At 35.2% G+C, this 17,154-nt stretch overlaps 1 protein-coding gene across 2 annotated transcripts in view; it reads right to left on the bottom strand.

Annotated features, from left to right (window-relative positions):
* KIAA1324L (KIAA1324 like) overlaps positions 1-17,154 on the bottom strand; it is a 200,001-nt gene that overhangs the window by 98,571 nt on the left and 84,276 nt on the right. For both annotated transcript variants that reach the window (XM_012550892.3, XM_031938631.1), the window contains exon 2: positions 13,082-13,202. In XM_012550892.3, the coding sequence (XP_012406346.2) occupies positions 13,082-13,202 (121 nt within the window). The remainder of the gene's footprint in view (positions 1-13,081; positions 13,203-17,154) is intronic.

Below are 17,154 nucleotides of genomic sequence, written 5' to 3'. Positions count from 1 at the left end.
CTTTGTTACATAAACTGTATACAATACAATGATTTCACTTCCTTTGAACTCCTTAGTGGTTTTTTTGTTGTTTTTGTTTTGGGTTTTTGTTTTTTCCATTTTCAGTTATTGTAATTGCATAATTCCTGCAGTGATTTTCAGAGTAGTTTTTTGATAGTGAATTTCAATTTTATTGAAGGCTTTTTGGTTGCACACTTGTTTTTCCAGTAACTGCACTTATTTTATTTTGTTGACAAGGATATGATCATGTGAAAAACTGACATCTATCAACAACAAAAAGAAAAGAGCCTCCATTTTCATCTATTACTGGTAAGAAACTGAATATGCCTTCCACTTGGTAACCTGAGCAGATCTGTACTTTCAGAGTCCCTTAGAAAGATATTCAAGCTTGATGTGAATAAACCAGAATCCAGAAATTATTATGTGGTGAATGTCCTATTCTAAAATAACTAATAGACTATCCATAAACAGAAGCATGTGGTGTCCCTTATGATGTATAAGGCCTAAGAATATGTCCCAAAATGATACTGTTTCAGTGCTGCTATTCCTAAGACTAAGATATCTGATAGAAACATGTGATTATTGAATGTCCACTGATCACTAACACCATTATTGTCTGGAATTTCACCCACAGAATTAACAACTTGGTGGGGATGTTGCTATTAATATGGCAATACTAGCTATCTTAGCACAGAAATTGCTAAGATAACATTACACAACTGTCTTATATCTATAGCTTACAATAAAACACTATGGTAATGACTCTTGATCCAAATGTAATGTCTGCCTGAAGACCTGGTATGATGAATGACAAACTTTGGGATTAGCTACAGAAAAGATTTTTATTTAGGTATGAAGCTGGATTAGGTGGCCTCTAAAACTGAAACTCTGAGAAAAGTAACTCGAAGATATATAATCAACACTCTTGTACTGTTGCTCTCCTTATTCTATTTCCTCAAGTAAGATTAAAATATTCTAGTAGTGACAGTATAATGTAATAGATAAAAATTCAGAAAGATCTGGGATAGGTTCTGCCTCTAATCTAGCCAGGACTGCCAGTAAGTCACTTAAACTCACAGTCAGACTTTACAATTCTATCTACCAAAATAGTTGCTAATTTCTGTTGATAGAAAGAGTTTCCTACCCCAAGAATTTTCTTTACCAACATCACAGGTACAGAACAAAAAAGTAGTTGAGGAACAAGCATTTAAGCAAATATTTTATAAGTTGTATTCATTGCTTGTAATCACAAGATAAATGAATTTGGTGAAGAGAAAAATTATATTAGACAGACCCTAACAATTAAGGACCTGGTCATTTCTAAAATGAATTACAAAAGGGTACTTTCACTGTTTTTTAAGACAGTGTGAAGGTCCTACCATCATTTTGTGCCTTTGCTTTTCAATGATGGCATAATGTTTGATAGCTGGGATATGTAGACCAGAGGCCATTAGCTGCCTTACCAGTAGGGACAGCCTCATAGTTATCCTAAAAGATAACATAAGCATAGTGTTTTACTATCTTTTGAGATAAACATCTATAACTGTCCAGAATTAGTCAGTGCACAAGCAAGATAGAACAGATCTGCAATTGTTTAGACTATTAATCACCAAAAACAACCTTGCATCAGTGCAAAGCACAGGTGTGGTTAGCATTCCTTAAAAAATATAAAAATCTAAACGCTTGCTTTACCTTGGTTTATTCAAATAAAGATATATTTTATGTAATTAAAAACATAATCATTTGAAAGGCTGTCAGATTATTGTCAAAATATAGGTTCCAAATTAATGAAGGGAAAGAGGGAAATGGTTTCCAAAGGGAATTCAACACCATCTTGAAGACACAGCAGGCTTCAGATCTTCATGTTCGACTGCTGGTGCTGGTGACCATAAAATACTACTTTTAATTAGGATAGTATCTGTTCAGTCCCTTATGGTGTGACATGCTTGACAGAGAGGGGAGAAAAACTCATCTCTTATTTAACAAAAGAGAAAGTAACCATCCATTCTAGACAGAAGGAGAACACAATACTACATTCAAATGATTTTGCTTTCTTGCTGATGTTATATGTGAGCAATCAAAGCTTATTCTCCTTTGAATTATGAGGATTTTTTTTTACCGGACAGATCATACCACCTGCATCTATGGAAAGTTGCTTTGCTTGTCAGAACCTGTACATTAACAATTGAGGCTAAATCTACTACCAGCTGTTTGCCACATTCAGTCTAAAGAAGAAAGTGACTAATTGCAGAGTGAATACCTTTCAATACACTAACAACTACAGACATTGTCTTATTGCTGTCAGTTAAAAGCAGACTCAAATCTGACAGGTGACAGAGACAAAAGGGCTTCCATCTCAAGGGGATATCTGAAGATGAGAGAAACATTGAGAAGAAATACAGTATTTACACTGTAGTTAAAAAATAGAGTGCAGAACAAAGAAAGCTACATTAGAAGGCAAAAGATAACTGTTAATTAACACAGGCAGGATTTAAATCTACCTGACCTTGAATATATGACTACACTGCTCTGAGTCTTGATTTGCTCATTTATATAATGAATGGATTACCCTACAGCAGGGTTTCCTAACCTGAGAACATCATCATAGCTTTAAAAAATATATTGGTAACTATTTTAATATAATTGGTTTCTTGTAATCCTGTGTTTTATTTTACATATTTTAAAAATACTTTGGAGAAGGTATGGAAGTAAAGAAAGAAGAAGCATGGGTAGTATAGTGCCTACTATGTATGAGATACTTGCTAATCACTTGTACCGCTATTAGCACATTTTATAACAAGAATACTTTGAGGTAAGTGCTATTATTATACTCATTTTACAGACGGGAAATGGAGACAGAAAAGTTAAGTGATTTGCCTAGAATCACACAGCTAATAAATGTCTGAAGTTGGACTTGAATTCAGGTCTTCCCCAGTAGAGACCCACCACTCTATCTACTGCATCTCAAACATACTTCAACTGCTATTCATAGACTTCACTGACACTGCCAGAAGGATGTATGATATAATAAGTATTCTTGGCCTACATTATCTGCAAAGTCCCCTCGAATTCTGATACCTAAGACTCTTGTGGGATTCATCATATATGGAGACATAATTTGAGCTATAACAAATATCTTGTGTATGTACCATAACCTTTTGTGTCATTCAGAAAAGATTTTCTGGAATTTCTGATAGTCTTTCCCTCAGGAAAGATTTCCTTCCATGATGGTTTATTTTGTCTAATGCTTCTGTATCCTCTCCTTTGGTTCCTTTTAAGGGCCAGTTACAGAATCTTAGAAATCAAGCTGTCAAGCCATCTCATTTTTACATAGACAAACTGAGGCCCAAGGGAATTGCACAATTAACTAGTGGCACAATAGTAAAATTTACTATTTGACAGGTCTTCTGACTCCAGAGAAATTTTACTCCTTTATGTTATATTGTCACTCCACATAATGAGGTAGTTTATAACAAGGTTTTAATACAGTTATATCAATGATTATGAAAAATCTAGAGATATTACTTAGAATGAATGGTTATCTCCAGTGCACTAATCATGGAAAATTAGCATTTTACAAGTTTGTCTTTTGTTTAGGGGAAAGATAAAAGTTAAGAAAAGTTAGGGAAAAAAACTTACTAAATTACTGCACTTCTGAAAATTTAAACTCCATTTCCATTCTCTACAATAATATCATTTAAAAACTACTTCCCTTCTTCCCAGTCTTCACAAAAACCCTATCAGAGGGTATTATCATCATATTAGTATTGTATTAATCTTCCTACCTTAAGTCTTCCCTAATCACCTTCCTTCCACTAAAAAGTAACTATTTTCTTAGACTTCACATACTAATTGGTTCTTTGCCTCTTTAGTACAATTATAATGTTGATAACAATAATAGTAATAGCTAACAATAATAAAAGAGTACTTTATGGTTACTGTTATTAGCCAGAACTCTGAACTTAAAACAAGGATTCTTAAAAGGTGTTAAGTCAGTGGAATTGATAAAGACAATGGTGATCTAGTTTAGCATGATGCTTAATAGTTCTCTAGTTCAGTACATGTACTTAGTTCTTAATATAGTTCTACAAGATTCACACCTATGATAATGTAATTATAAGAGAGCATATAAGCTCGGACAAACTCAGCCAGAGTCAGAGTCAGAGAAGACAAGCGGTCTGGAAGCAGAAGGTCAAGCTTTCAGAGCCAAGGAGAGACAGATTCATTCACTTCATCTCACACTACCATGGGGGCTGGCCTGCACTTCCCCCACTGAGACCAAGGCCCATCTGAAAGGCTCTCCTTTTGCAAAGTACTTTATATTTATTAATTCTCTGGATGCTTACAATAACCTGTGGGTTGTTATTTTACATATTATTTTACAGATAAGAACACTGATGTTTAAATGGTTTGTCCAGGATCAAAAAGCTAGTATCAGAGACTAGATTCAATTTTGGTTGTCTCTGACACCAAGTCAAGCATTGTTCCACTAAGTTGCTTCCAATAATAGCATCTCTGTTTCTGCCTGATCCCGCAATGGGTTTTAAGCTCTCATAGGGCAAGGACTGTGTTCTCTTTTAAATTTTGCATCTTCCCTCACATCTGATCTAGTATTCTACACATTTAATATTTATTGAATCAATGATTATTCCTATTTTAGATAAAAGTAACTTTTACAAGTCCTTAGGGAAAAAAGCCTCTTATCTACTATATCTTGAATAAATTTTTCATATATTAAGTTGATAGAGACTTCACCTACCCCACACTTGGGGTGGAGAGGGAAAATTGACCTTTATTATATGTTTCAGGTGATCATAATACAAATAGAAAACAGGTTGAAGGATTCCTTCTTTTGTTCAGGCCATTGTTTTTTTGTGAAGCAATCAAGGTTAAGTGACTTCCCCAGGGGTCACACAACTAATAAGTTGTAGAGTATCTAAGGCCAGATTTAAATTCAGGTCCTCCAGATCATAGGACTGGTACTCTCTCTGTTGTACTACCTAGGTGTCCCAAGTTTTTCTTTCTAAAAGCAAAATTGCCTCTCTAAAAAAACTGCAAGACTTCTCATGGGCTCAAAAAGAAAAAAAAATTAGTTAAGATTTAGTCCAGGGTCATAAATTAGCTAATTTGGTTAAATTAAAATATACAAGCACACACATACACACATATGGTTGGTATAGGAAAAGTACAAGGAAGGTCAATGGAAAGGAAATGCACAAAGTAGCCGATGAGATCACCAAATAACAGAAAAGAATAGGTGTAAGAAATCAATTTTCCCTGAGTAGTAAATATGTCCTTATACTTCAGTCCTTATCATCCTTCACTTTTCCTCTGCCTTGGGAAATGTCAGTCACTCCTTAGCACTCTCTCTGACCTTGAATTGTGTGAATTGTGCAGTGTTATTTTCTCACCCTTCCCTTTTTTCATCTTTCAAAGGTACCTCTTCACCAGCTTTCCTATTACTTATTACCTCAAAATCTGGTCTAGAACTCCTTATTCCTCTCTCTGTGTCTCATTCTTTCCTCATTTTCATTATACATTCCTATAGTGCTAATACTCATCTGCCTCTCAATAAGTAGTCTCTGCCCATCAATGCAGTGTAATGCCTCCCTTTGCCTTAGCTAGCCTACTAAATGAAAAAGACAACCTCTCAAGATGAATCAGGCAAAAATGAATTCCCTTTGTCCCTTTATTGGTGTCTGTTGCTAAAAGGTAAATGAAACTTTGCAGAAGAATTTTGAAAGTCAGACAGTACTAAAGGTAGTCAGTCCTCTCACTTGGTGCATTTTTAAGTCCAAATAGCTTTAGCAGAAGTTGTCCTAGGAAAGAAAGTATGGGAGAGAAGAGAGTACAACAAGCATCATTGGAGCATCATTCACTACCTCATATGGGGCAACAACTGAGCTCTGTAAAACTAAGACAAAGCACCACCACCAAACCAGGACAATAAGTGGTAACTAAAATAGGGCCAAATGACAGTCCAGAGACAAAGCCAAGGGTTTTTGCCAAAGAATCTCAGCAATGGTGGTATTCAGAGAAGCATAGCCTATAATGATCTGTAAGAGTCTGTTCCCAAAATAAGGCACATTTCACTCCATTCAGGTCTTACCAGTTCTATGGGAGGAATTCTTCAGTCATCATATATGAGAACAATTCATATCAACCCAAACTGAAACAAGATCAGATGTTTTTTAAATGGCAGGGTGGACCGGAGAGGGAGATCTTGCTTAGGTGAATTTTACTAATTTTGTCCTTCTAATGTGATAGACCAGAAGTTACCAATCAGCAAGACTGAGTTGGAGATAAAGTTTCTAGCCCTACTGGATTCAGAAAAGGATAGGGTTATAGCCAGGAGAAGAAGTCATAAGAGAACTACTATGAAAAAAAAGATTACCCCAAAAAATACTTTGTTTTTTTCTCATCTACAATTCTCTTTACATAAATAAGTGTGATAATCAGGGAATCTTAGAAATCTGATTATTTCTCCTTTAAGGCATCAGAGTTTTCAGAAGAGCACTAAATGAAGGGTCTGTTCTCAGCATAGCATAATGTCAGGTGTGAAAGATAGAAAGTAGTATAAAAATCTCAGCCTTTGAAAAGAAAAAGACTAGCTTTCATTTTGTGCTAAATGTAGAGGCAACTTGATTAGCCTTAGAATATGGAAGATGGGTAAAAGTCCCATTTCAAATATATTCTCTTTTACAAGTCTCAACTTCCCACAGTCTGAGAAAACTATCTTAAGACTATAAGTTGCAAAGGAGATGCTGGGAATGAAAGGAGAAGGGAATGTGGATAAAAGAGCATTTTTCACTGGAAGCTAACTATACTAGTGAGATAATAAAGAAAAAAGAAAAATCTCTACAGATATGAAAAAAATTAAATCAAATCTTTTTTTAAACTTAAAAAAAATGGTTAATGTATACCTTCATTTCCTTTTTGAATACCTTGTGCTTAGCACAGTTCTTGGCACATAACAAGCAGTTAAATAAATATCTCTTCCTTCCTTCCATTAATTTTCCTCCTTTTCTTGCTTTTTTCTTCCTCTCACCAAGAACTAACAATTGAAAATTAAATGAGAGGTAGCATTGTATGATATGCTGGATTTGTTAGACAGGCAGACTTACAAATTAGAAGACTGGTTCGAATTTCCCTTCTGTGGCTTTCTGGCTCTGTAAACCCCAGATAAATCATTTAATTCCTCAATGCCTCCAAAATCTCCTGAAGACTTAACTAATAACTCTTAAGAGATAGACTATTATTGGGGCAGACAGACTATAATTGGGAGGAGGGAAGAGGCGGAGGGAGAGTTGTAGGATCTTTGGAAGGTGGCCAGACAATCCACTTCTGATGCTGGAATCCAAACCTTTCCAACTTGATAATATCTACCAGAATTTATATTCCAATAGTACAGCCTGTAAGAACCCTGGGTTATTTCAATGACATGTAATAAGAAATCTTTATTGGTAAACTAAAAATATATGCTCAGAAAAAAAATTGTCTAAATACATCTCACCAAGTTCCAGCAAATAACTACAAAGTATGACTAGATTCTTGATCTCCTCTCTGCTGTTGAAGAAGAAATTATGGAGCCAATAAGAATTGAATTCAAATCTAATCTCAAATACTTATTAGCTATATGATCTTGGACAAGTCACTTCACCTTTGGCTACCTTCATTTCTTCCTATGTAATATGGGGCTAATAATAAATAGTATCTCCCAGAGGTGTTGTGAGGATTAAATGGGATAATATTTGTAAAGTGATTAGTACAATATCTAGTATATAGTAGGTGCTATACAAATGTTAGGTAATAGTATGATAGTAATAGCGGTAGCAGCAAAAGAATGATAATCAATTAAGACTAATAGAGGCAATTCAAATTTTGATAAGGATGGAGGCAGTGAGAAGGACTCGACTAGATACCCAGAGATTCCTTCCAATTTTAAGACTATGTATAATTTAATACATCTCTTCAGGTCAAGCCATGATTTCTACTTTCTCGCCATCCCTACTTTAAACTCCCTTTTATGGTTGTCTTCCACCATTAGAATACAAGCTCTTTGAGGGAAAAGACTATCATTCTATAGTTCTATTTGGAATCGATTGTGAGACATGGAAGACAATGGCACAGGTCAACACACAGCATGGCATGCCCTCATCAGAGAAGGAGTCATTCTCTGTGACTAAAGCAGAGCCTCAGTAGCTCAAAGGAAATGTAAAATACGCAAATTTAGAAACAAATCCACTCCAAATGTTCATATGAAGTATTTGTGCCCAACCTGTGGTACAGCCCTTTGAACTTGTATTGCTATGAACAGACTGTATTCAAATCTTGTCCTATATTTTCTGGTTACTGAATTGATGAAAAATCTTGGAAACTGAACTGAGTTTACAGTCTGACCCATATAGTGATGTCATTTTAAGAATGAAGGACAACAACAATATTTGTATTCTCAACACACAGCAAAGTGCCTGGCACAATAAGTACTTAGTAAATGTTCTAACTAGCTAGATACTTCTGTATCTTCTTATTCTTTCATATAAACATATATATATGTACATAAATATGTACATATTTGTGAGTTTTCATATATATGTGAATATAGCTGTGTTTGCTATAAATAAACATAAAGTCTTAGAAAATTTCCTAGAACTATAAGTTTTAGCCAAGGACACAGTCAGTATATGTCATAAGTGATCCCCAAATCCAGATCTCTCTAGCTCTCCATTCATGATGTCAAGAAGGAAAAGGGGAAGAGGAGAAAGAAAGAGCGCAATGAGCATGACATTGTGAATTTAGAGTTGATCTTGGAGCCAGAAAGATTCAAATTCTATATCGAGCCCATTCTGGTTACATGATCCTGGGCATGTCATGTAATCACTCAAAAGCCCAAAAGTCTCAAAAAAAGATCCCAACCTTCATTGTTATAGCATCTTCCTTATCTAGGAGTTACCTATACAAAGGAAATTATAGGCCCAATCTCTAATCCCTAGCCCCATGTAAATAGATGTAACATTTGCATATATGACTACAAATAGACTACATAGTTCAGTATCTCTAAAATATTCTATGCCAGATTAACAGATTAGTAGAAATAAAAAAAAAAGAGAAAAATAAAAGCAAAAACTCTATACTCATCTATTGGTTAGCCCAAAAGTTATAAAAGCAGCCTTGGTTTTCTATCTAGAAAATAGATGAATCCATAATCACATCACAAAGTGTAATGCTAATAAAGACTGAGAAAGCAGTACTTACCATTCCCCTACCTAAATAACTGAAATTACTTTCCAGATGCATGAGCTGCTGAATAAGGAATTAAAATGTGAGTAGTAACAATATTGTAAATCAAAATGATATAAACTGAAATCTGAAGTCACAAATAAACCTCAGAATTTTACAGGACCATTTTAAAATGAGATGAGCCAAAAGACTTGGAAATTGGATCTAAGACATTTTTAATTATTCATTGGTTACTAAAGTATAGTACAGAATTGTGATTATTCCTCTTTAATGAGAATAGGTGGGAGGAAATATAAGTAGACTAAATTTTGAATATCTAGATTTCAAAGAAAGAGGCAAAAGGGCTTTTAAAATTGTTGCTTTGCTACAAATCTGTGATTTCCTCAGAGAGAGGAACTCCCAGTATAGAAATGTCCTTCACTGACATGGGTCACTTATTTGTTTCCAACTTAGTTATATCACTCATCTATCTAGATGTGATGTGAAGTTAAATGACCTGCTTTTGGCCATACGCATGTGTCTGTAAGAAATAGGCCTTGGACCCTAGTCTTCCTAGGACTTCGAGGCTATCCTTCTGTTCATCCTTTTGCAGTAGCCTTCATAGGCCAGAGACTTCTGAAGCTTCCTCATCTTCTGATATGTGATTTACTCTCCAGAAGTCCCATTTGAAAAAGTACAAATGCAAACTATATATGGCTGGGTTCAGCTCCTGCCTCTCCAGACAATTCTACTACATTGCCCTCTCCTTCCCCTATTTTTCACTTGTTTTTAATGCTGTCTTCATCTATTAGAAGTTCCTTAAAGGCAGAAGTTTTTGTTTTCCTTATGTTTGTATTCCAAGCATTTAGGACAGATTTTGGCAGATGAGTATTTACTAAATGTTTCCTACTATAATCCAATGCTAAACTACCTCTCCATAAAAAATGTAGTAGAATAAACTCAAATATACAGCCTCAGCTTAGCAAAAAGCCTTGTCAAATTCTTGTTTATGTAAATGAAGAAATAAGCTATTCAACCAGTCAGCCACACAAAAGCAAGCACTATCTGAATTTGCTCTGATTTAAAAGCATAAAGCTTGGGGTGATCTTCCTCCAAAGGACTTAAGTCCCATCATGAAATTACCTTTTGGTCATTTATCTTTTAGGGAGCTAGTTGGTACACTGGAAAGAATGCCAGAAATGGAGTCAGAATGACTCATATTCTCGAGTTCAAAGCTGACCTGAGATGCTTGTTAGCTGTATAAACCTGGGCAAGTCATTTAACCCTGTTTGCCTCATTTCTTCTTCTCTAAAATAAGCTAGAGAAGAAAATGTCAAACCATTTCATTATCTTTGCCAAGAAAACTCCACAAGGCATCAGTAAGAGTCAGATAACTGAACAACATTTGTCATTTAATTCAATTCAACACAGATCATCTTCTAAACATGTCAACATTGAGAGTCCCTTTACTACACCCTACTTTTCTATTGCCCTATTCTAAATGTTCCCACTTCTAGTTCTACTGACAAAGAAAATATTTTTGCTTATCAGAGAGGAACAAGAAAAATACAGGTGTCTGTCTTTTCCTAGCAAATCTATGCCTCCAAATAAATAACTACTAATCACAATGACATTCTATCCAAACCCACAGAATACTGATTTCTGATTATGCTCATACATAAATTTCATTTTCTGGATGCCATGATGGTTTTAGTTTACTTAAATCCACTGTTCTTTTCTAACCAATTTGTTGTAAAATAATGTACTATTAGAAACCAAAAACATGAGGAAACCAGAGAAATTTGGGAAGACTTGTTTGAATTGAAGCAGTATAAAGTTGGAAAATTATATCCACAACAACTTCAAGGCAGCTAAACTTCATTAATTGTAATACTCCATCTTATTCCTAGAACCCAAAAAATAAAACACAATTTGTTCTCCTAAGGAGACAAAGTAGAGCACCGTGGTTTTTAGATGCCATAAAATGTCAGATGTGGTTACTGTGTTGATTGTTGTTCAGTTATTTCAGTCATTTCTTTCTCCACTTCAATTTACAGATGAAGAAACTGAGGCAAATAGGTTAAATAGCTTTCCCAAGATCACAAAGTTAGTGTCTAAGGACAGATTTGAACTCACATCTTCCTGACTCCAGGCCCAGCACTGTATCCACTGCACCTCTAGATACCTTAACCTGTTGGTTAGTTTTGCTTAAGGTTTTTCTTTGTTACATAGAAGGGTTTAGTGGGTGGAGGAATATTAAGGAATGGTGATAAAAAAAGACAACGGCATCAGTAAAGTTTACAAATAATAAAATGTAATTTCATATTTTAAAGAAAGATCATCATTTTTATTACAAACAACCTATAGCAATGTATGGAATTTTAATTTTCAGATAAAGTACCAAAGTAAAAATTGTTCAAATAATCAAATGAAGTAGAAATAATAATAACAATAAAGCATACTGTGTACTAACTAGCTCTAAATCCTGTGATTCTACTCCAAGATCATTTTATTAATGAAATTATTATTGGGTTGACAAATTTAGAAGATGATCTTCATTGAATCAAAGTAAATAACAAATGACTAAAAATGGGAACACATTTCTTTTCTTGAATACCTAAGCCAATGACTTCTGAACACCACTACCCCAAATCAAGTAAAATGAGGAGCTCTGACACACCAAAGAGTGACTATATCAAACAAGTCTTACCTCTATGATCAACCTGAGCCCAGGATGTTTCTGATCCCAGCTTTAATCTTCAGGCAGGAACAGTGAATAAGATATCTGCCTTGCTATCAGAGGATATGATATCATGTCATGTCTACACACACACACACACACACACACACACACACACACACCACATCTTATCTGTTTCTCAGAGATTAATATCAAATCAATCTTTTTGTTACCATAAAGGGAGATAACAAGCAATTGATCAATGGCATCATTCTGAATTCTTAGAATTCTGTCACATATTGCTTAGCAAGAAGTTCCTTTCCCTGACTACCATTCCTTCCTGCTCATCTCCATCAGTCCATTCTTTTGATACTTCTATAACACTTTTCCTTTCAATATATCCTTTGGAAATATGGTTATATTGTTAACAAACTATCATTCATATCAGACCATAATTCTGAAAAATATATTAATGTGTACACATTGTTTTCTACTGATGGAACATAAACTCTTTGAAGGCAAGAACTGTTTTACTTTCATCTTTGTAACCCCAGCATCAGCACCTGGGGCAGAATAGGTACCTAACCAATGCTTGTAGGTCAATAAAGTCTATTCTTCTAAACAGAATAAACAGATTTCAGCAAGATTTAAATAAGAAAAAAAATCATCTGTGCAGAAGCTCAAATTATTCATAAAAAGGTAGTTTACAAAACAAAAGTGGAAATGTCCATTTTAATTAGAGATGCCTCTGCCTTCAAACCAATTTGTTCACTGCCATAAAACAAGGTGTTTAAATGTGCTAAGAAACTAGATTGATAACAAGATATTAAGCAGCTTTCAGAAAACCTCAGTAGTATAAATGCTGAGGTAAAATACAGTATACTGCCAGAGTTTTCATCAGCTTAAAAAAAATTCAATAAAATAAAAACACTACTACTACACCCTCCAGCTTGCAACAATGAAAGCAAATCAGATAAAAAAAAATAACATTTTCTACTGGGTTTAAATCCCTATTGGCTTCAGGCACAAAGACACCTGGTTCTATTTGTCTTTCCAAGCATAAATGCAGAGGATTCCCTTTTGCAAAGATCTCAGTGTTTATTTTAGTTTACTGTGTGAGCTAATGAGAAGCATTTATGTTTTAATCAATAAAACAGAAAATCAAAAAAGATCCAAACATACTGCATTCTTTCCCTTTCACAGGGTCAGGCAGTCCAGAACAGTCCACTGCGGAATTGGGAACGGCAACTCTCCACCTGGAGCCACTGCTATCACATTCCGTATATTCAAAGTGGTAATCTTTCTGCAATTATAAAAATGTTATTCATTTCAGCAAGCATGCACAAGATTCCATGTCATCACAAATCCATTATAAATTTTTCCAACTTCAGTCTCTCAGTTTGGGCAATCTAGGACACTTCTACTCCTGCCTCCATGCCCTTTTCCAATAGAATGTAGGCTCCTTGAGGATTCCTCAGCATTTAGGACACAGTGCTTAATAAAAGCTTGTTGGTTCATTGATTCTCCATGTTGTACATTTACTTTAGCTACTCTTCCCCACAAATCCCTAAGCCCTCACAATTCCTTTTCCCCCCACCGTCTTTTGCAATTCTCTCGTACTCAAAGAGAGAAAAGTAGAACTAGAAAGTTCTACCTCAATCAAATAAAAGAGGTGTCATAACCTTTCCTTGGTCCAGCCTAGTCAAGGATGAAAATATCTCCCTATCCCTCCTTCTCAATATGCTTACCATCACCCTCTACAAATCCTGTGCTTTGTCTAAGGAGGAAGAAAATAAAAGAGAATATGTCCTAATCTAATTCTCATTCAGTTTAAAACCTGACAGCGGGTAAAAGAATTAGTCATCCAAACACTGAGTAGAAGACTTTCCAAATTTTTAAGTGGCTCACACAGGCTCAACACACACCCACCCCCAACATGCCATTTTTCAGCACATTTGCAGAACATCAGTTACAAAGTTGAGCCAAAATACTCTTCGCTATTTGATGCTACAAATTCTCACTTTGCTATTCCATAATCAGCAAGCACATTACATCTCACTTATGATAAAAGATAAGCTGGTATAAAGAATGTCATCTCACCATTTGGGAGAGAGTGGCAGGCAAGAAAACCTTAAATCCATCTCAAAACTTTTTTTATTATCTCAAATGCATCAGAAAATAGGATTGCTTTTATCTTTCTTCATCTTTCCTTTATTCCTCCTCCCCAAAAGGGATAATAAGATGTTGGTCAGAGTTAATACCAGGAGAAATAAAATGTGTATTTTATTGGGATGATTTTTAAAGATCTTCTTTACAGAGGCTGGGAAGTGTGTTTACAACACCATATGTAATGTCAGGCTTCTCAAATGGTATTGTTAGATTTATTGAACTTTTTTCCTCTTTTTTATTCTTTTTTGTATAAGGGACAGCTTTCTGGGAGGAGGAATATACTAAGAAATTTAGGTCTGGTTTTTAAAAAAGAAAGAAGAGAAAATGGAAGTTATATTCTGACCATCTACATTCCTGATTACCCTACTTCAAGTGCTGCAAGTAATAAAGATAATGATACCTTCTATTTGTTTAACATTTTTCAATTTACAAAACACTTGCACATACATTCTTTCATTTAATTAGACACAGCTAAGTGTCTAATAGAGGACAAGATCAGGAGTAAGGAAGACTTGAGTTCAAATCTAGTCTCAGATGTGCAGTAGCTGTGTGTTCCCAGAACAAGTCACTCAAACTCTGCATCAGTTTCCTAAATTGTAAAATAGTGATGATAATGAAAACACCTAGCTCCCAGAATTCTTATAAGTAAGAAATGAAGTAATAATGGTAAAGCACTTACCACAGTGCCTGGCACATAATAGATGCTTATGGAGTGTTTCTTTTTTTCCTTTCTCATTAATGCTTAAAACTAACCCACAAGGACAGATAATTATAATGATCATCTAACAGACAAGTAAAACTAAGTTTCAGAGAGGTTAACTCACTTATCCAAAGTCACACAGCCAGAGGGAAAAATAAAGATAAACTCAAGTTTTCTGATTCCAGGTCCAAGGATTTTTCTACCAGCTTATATTGATACATTATTAGAGGAAATTCTAGAAAATAATGGACTATGTAAAGAAATTGGCATATGAAGCCAAAAGACCAATGCCTCCCAGTGTGGGAACTTCCTCCATCAACAAAAATTACAATCCATCTATGAATAAATAATTCCTACTTTGTTGCATATAGCACATTAGATTTCTTTAAGTTACTTAAATTACTATCCAAACTTCTTTTGATTAACTGAAAATAGCTAATTCTCAGCACTGAACTCCTGGACAGCTCTAGTATGGCAAGTTTGGATAGCAATAAAGAGAAATGTGAGTCATTATGAACAGTGAGACAGAAAAGCAATCGGGGAAAAATAAAAGGATTACCATGAAGCACTAAAGGCCTGGTTTAGATAAAATAAATTTTCAGGGATCAAAGTTAGTATGCTTGTATGAGTACTTCCAGCAGTAGCCAGCATTCATGTAAGAAAAGAGGAAGTGAATGATGAAGTAGCAACTCCGAAATTAAGTTTGGGAATGAATTAGCAGCAACAGGACAAAGGCCCAAGGAATGAAAGTAGAAGAGAGCATAAATTTTAACTTGGTTACTATAGCATCAAGACTTCTAAGATGAATTCCAGGAGTGAAAATGGCAGAGTAAGCAATAAATTGTCATAACTCTCCCATATTCACTTCCAAACCATAAAATAGCACCCCTAAAAAGATTCTAGAATATTAAAACCATTCTTTCAGCCTAAGAAACTTAGAAGATCAGCAAGAAAGGTCTGTCTCACTCAAATAAAAGTGGAGCACAATCCAAGAGAGGAAGCATCCCAGAAACCCCCACCTCAGCAAACCAGTGGGAGATCTTGACTCCCATTGTGGTGGAACAGGCCAAAGCCAACATCAGACACACACACACACACACACACACACACACACACACACACACACATCCTCATGTACCTCAACATTACCAGGGGAACAACAGGCAGAGTTCAGCTCTGAGAACCATCACATAGTTCAGTGTAGCTCCAGGTAAAAAGGCACAGACCTAGCCAAAGAGGCAGATACTAACTCTATGGCTGCCTAAGTAAACAGGCAGTCACCAGAGACCTGACTTCCACATGCTTCAGTAAGGCCCTGGAGAAACAGAGAAATAACACACCAGCCTCTGCACACCCCAGACATCAGCAGTAAAATTCCAGTTCAGCACCCAATAAGCTTAGACTATTACAATCTCCAGCAATTCCAGCCATCCTGACCCATCCTACCCACTCACTGCAATACCAAGTAAAAAATCATGACCTGCATCTCCTGGCACAAGAAACCTGAGACAGGGTCCCTTCCACCTAAGGAGTAGAGATCAAATTAAAAATAAAGGACAAAAGCCAAAAAAGATGAGCAAAATGCAACAAAAAAGGAATCTAATTGTAGGAAATTATTATAGTGAGGGGGAAAACCAAGACACAAATTCAAAAAAGGGCAAGACTTAAAACCCCTATGTGCAAATTTTCAAAGAAAAGTGGTCAAGCCCAGAAAGAACTGAATGAAGAGCTCAAAAAGAAGCTTAAAATCAGAAAAGAGAGATAGAAGAATTGGGAAAAGAATAATGCAAGAAAAAATATGAAAAGAGTCAATACCTTAGAAAAGGAAAACAATTGCTTAAAAAAATAGAACTGGTCAAATGAAAAAAAAATGCAAAAATTCACTGACAAACAACTATAAAAAGTACAATTGGTCAAATGGAAAAAGAAGTACAAAAGCTACCTGCAGAAAACAATTCCTTAAAAATTAGAATTGGGCAAATGGAAGCTAATGACTCTATGAGACATCAAGAATTTTAAAAATTCAAAAGAATGAAAAAAATAGAAGAAAATGTAAAGTATCTCATTGTAAAAATAACTGACCTAGAAAATAGATCCAGGGCAATGTCAGAGTCACTGTATTACCTGAAAACCATAATCAAAACGAGGACCTAGAAAGCATCTTTCAAGGGGAAAACTGCCTTGATATCCTGAAGTCAGAGGGCAAAAGAGATTGAAAGAACCAATGATCACCTTAGGAAAGAGATCTCAAAATAAAAACTCCAAGGAACAGGATAACCAAATTACAGAACTAACAGGTCAAAGGAAAAATCCTGCATGTGGCCAAAAAGAAAAAATTCATATGTCAGGAAACCACAATCAGAATTACATAAAACTAAAATATTAA

This window comes from Sarcophilus harrisii, chromosome 5 (assembly GCF_902635505.1).
Source record: "Sarcophilus harrisii chromosome 5, mSarHar1.11, whole genome shotgun sequence".
Lineage (NCBI taxonomy): Eukaryota > Metazoa > Chordata > Mammalia > Dasyuromorphia > Dasyuridae > Sarcophilus > Sarcophilus harrisii.
Note: the sequence above shows the minus strand (reverse complement) of the source record. Positions and strands in the feature narration are given on the sequence as shown.